At 58.9% G+C, this 610-nt stretch overlaps 1 protein-coding gene across 1 annotated transcript in view; it reads right to left on the bottom strand.

Annotated features, from left to right (window-relative positions):
• Nucleotides 1-539, bottom strand: part of EMH_0050270 (uncharacterized protein) — a gene marked incomplete at both ends in the record, with an annotated part of 747 nt that extends 208 nt beyond the window's left edge. Inside the window, one exon of the mRNA XM_013496629.1 lies at nucleotides 3-539. Coding sequence (XP_013352083.1) covers nucleotides 3-539 — 537 coding nt within the window. The remainder of the gene's footprint in view (nucleotides 1-2) is intronic.
• Nucleotides 540-610: the final 71 nt, after the last annotated feature.

Here is a 610-nt window from a genome sequence, read left to right as displayed (position 1 = left end):
CTGCTGCTGCTGTTGTTGCTGCTGCTGCTGTTGCTGTTGCAGTTTATTGAGGGGCCTTGTCCATCTTGAGGCCAGCGCCACACACCCCCTGCTGCTGCTGCTGCTGCTGCTGCTGCTGCTGCTGCTGCAGGTTGCTGCAGGGTGTTTGCTGCTGGTTGTGGGGTGTCTGTTGAGGTTTTGTCTGTCTCTGTCTTTAGGAGGTTAATCTCCTCCTTCGCCTCCCTCAGGCTGCATGCAAGATGCTGCACCGCCAGGACCAGCGGATCTGCTGCAGCAGCAGCAGCAGCAGCACCAGGAGATGCTGCTGTTGTTTTTGATGTTGCTGCTGCTGCTGCTGCTGCTGCTGCTGCGGCGGCGGCGGCGGTGGCTGCGCCTGCATTCGTGTCGCTTGCTGCTGATTCTGCTTCTGTGCAACAAGACAGGCAGCAGCAATGCTGCTGCTGTTGCAGCAGCGGCTGCTGCAGTTGCTGCTGCAGTTGCTGTTGCAGTTGCTGCTGCTGGTTGTCTGCGGTGGGTGCATGGGTTTTGAGGGTCTCCATTTGCTGCTGCTTCTTCTGTGTCTTGCTGCACTCGCATCTCTGCTGCAGTTGCTGCTGCAGCTGCTGCTGCA

This window comes from Eimeria mitis, genomic scaffold (assembly GCF_000499745.2).
Source record: "Eimeria mitis Houghton genomic scaffold, Emh_scaff2202, whole genome shotgun sequence".
Lineage (NCBI taxonomy): Eukaryota > Apicomplexa > Conoidasida > Eucoccidiorida > Eimeriidae > Eimeria > Eimeria mitis.
Note: the sequence above shows the minus strand (reverse complement) of the source record. Positions and strands in the feature narration are given on the sequence as shown.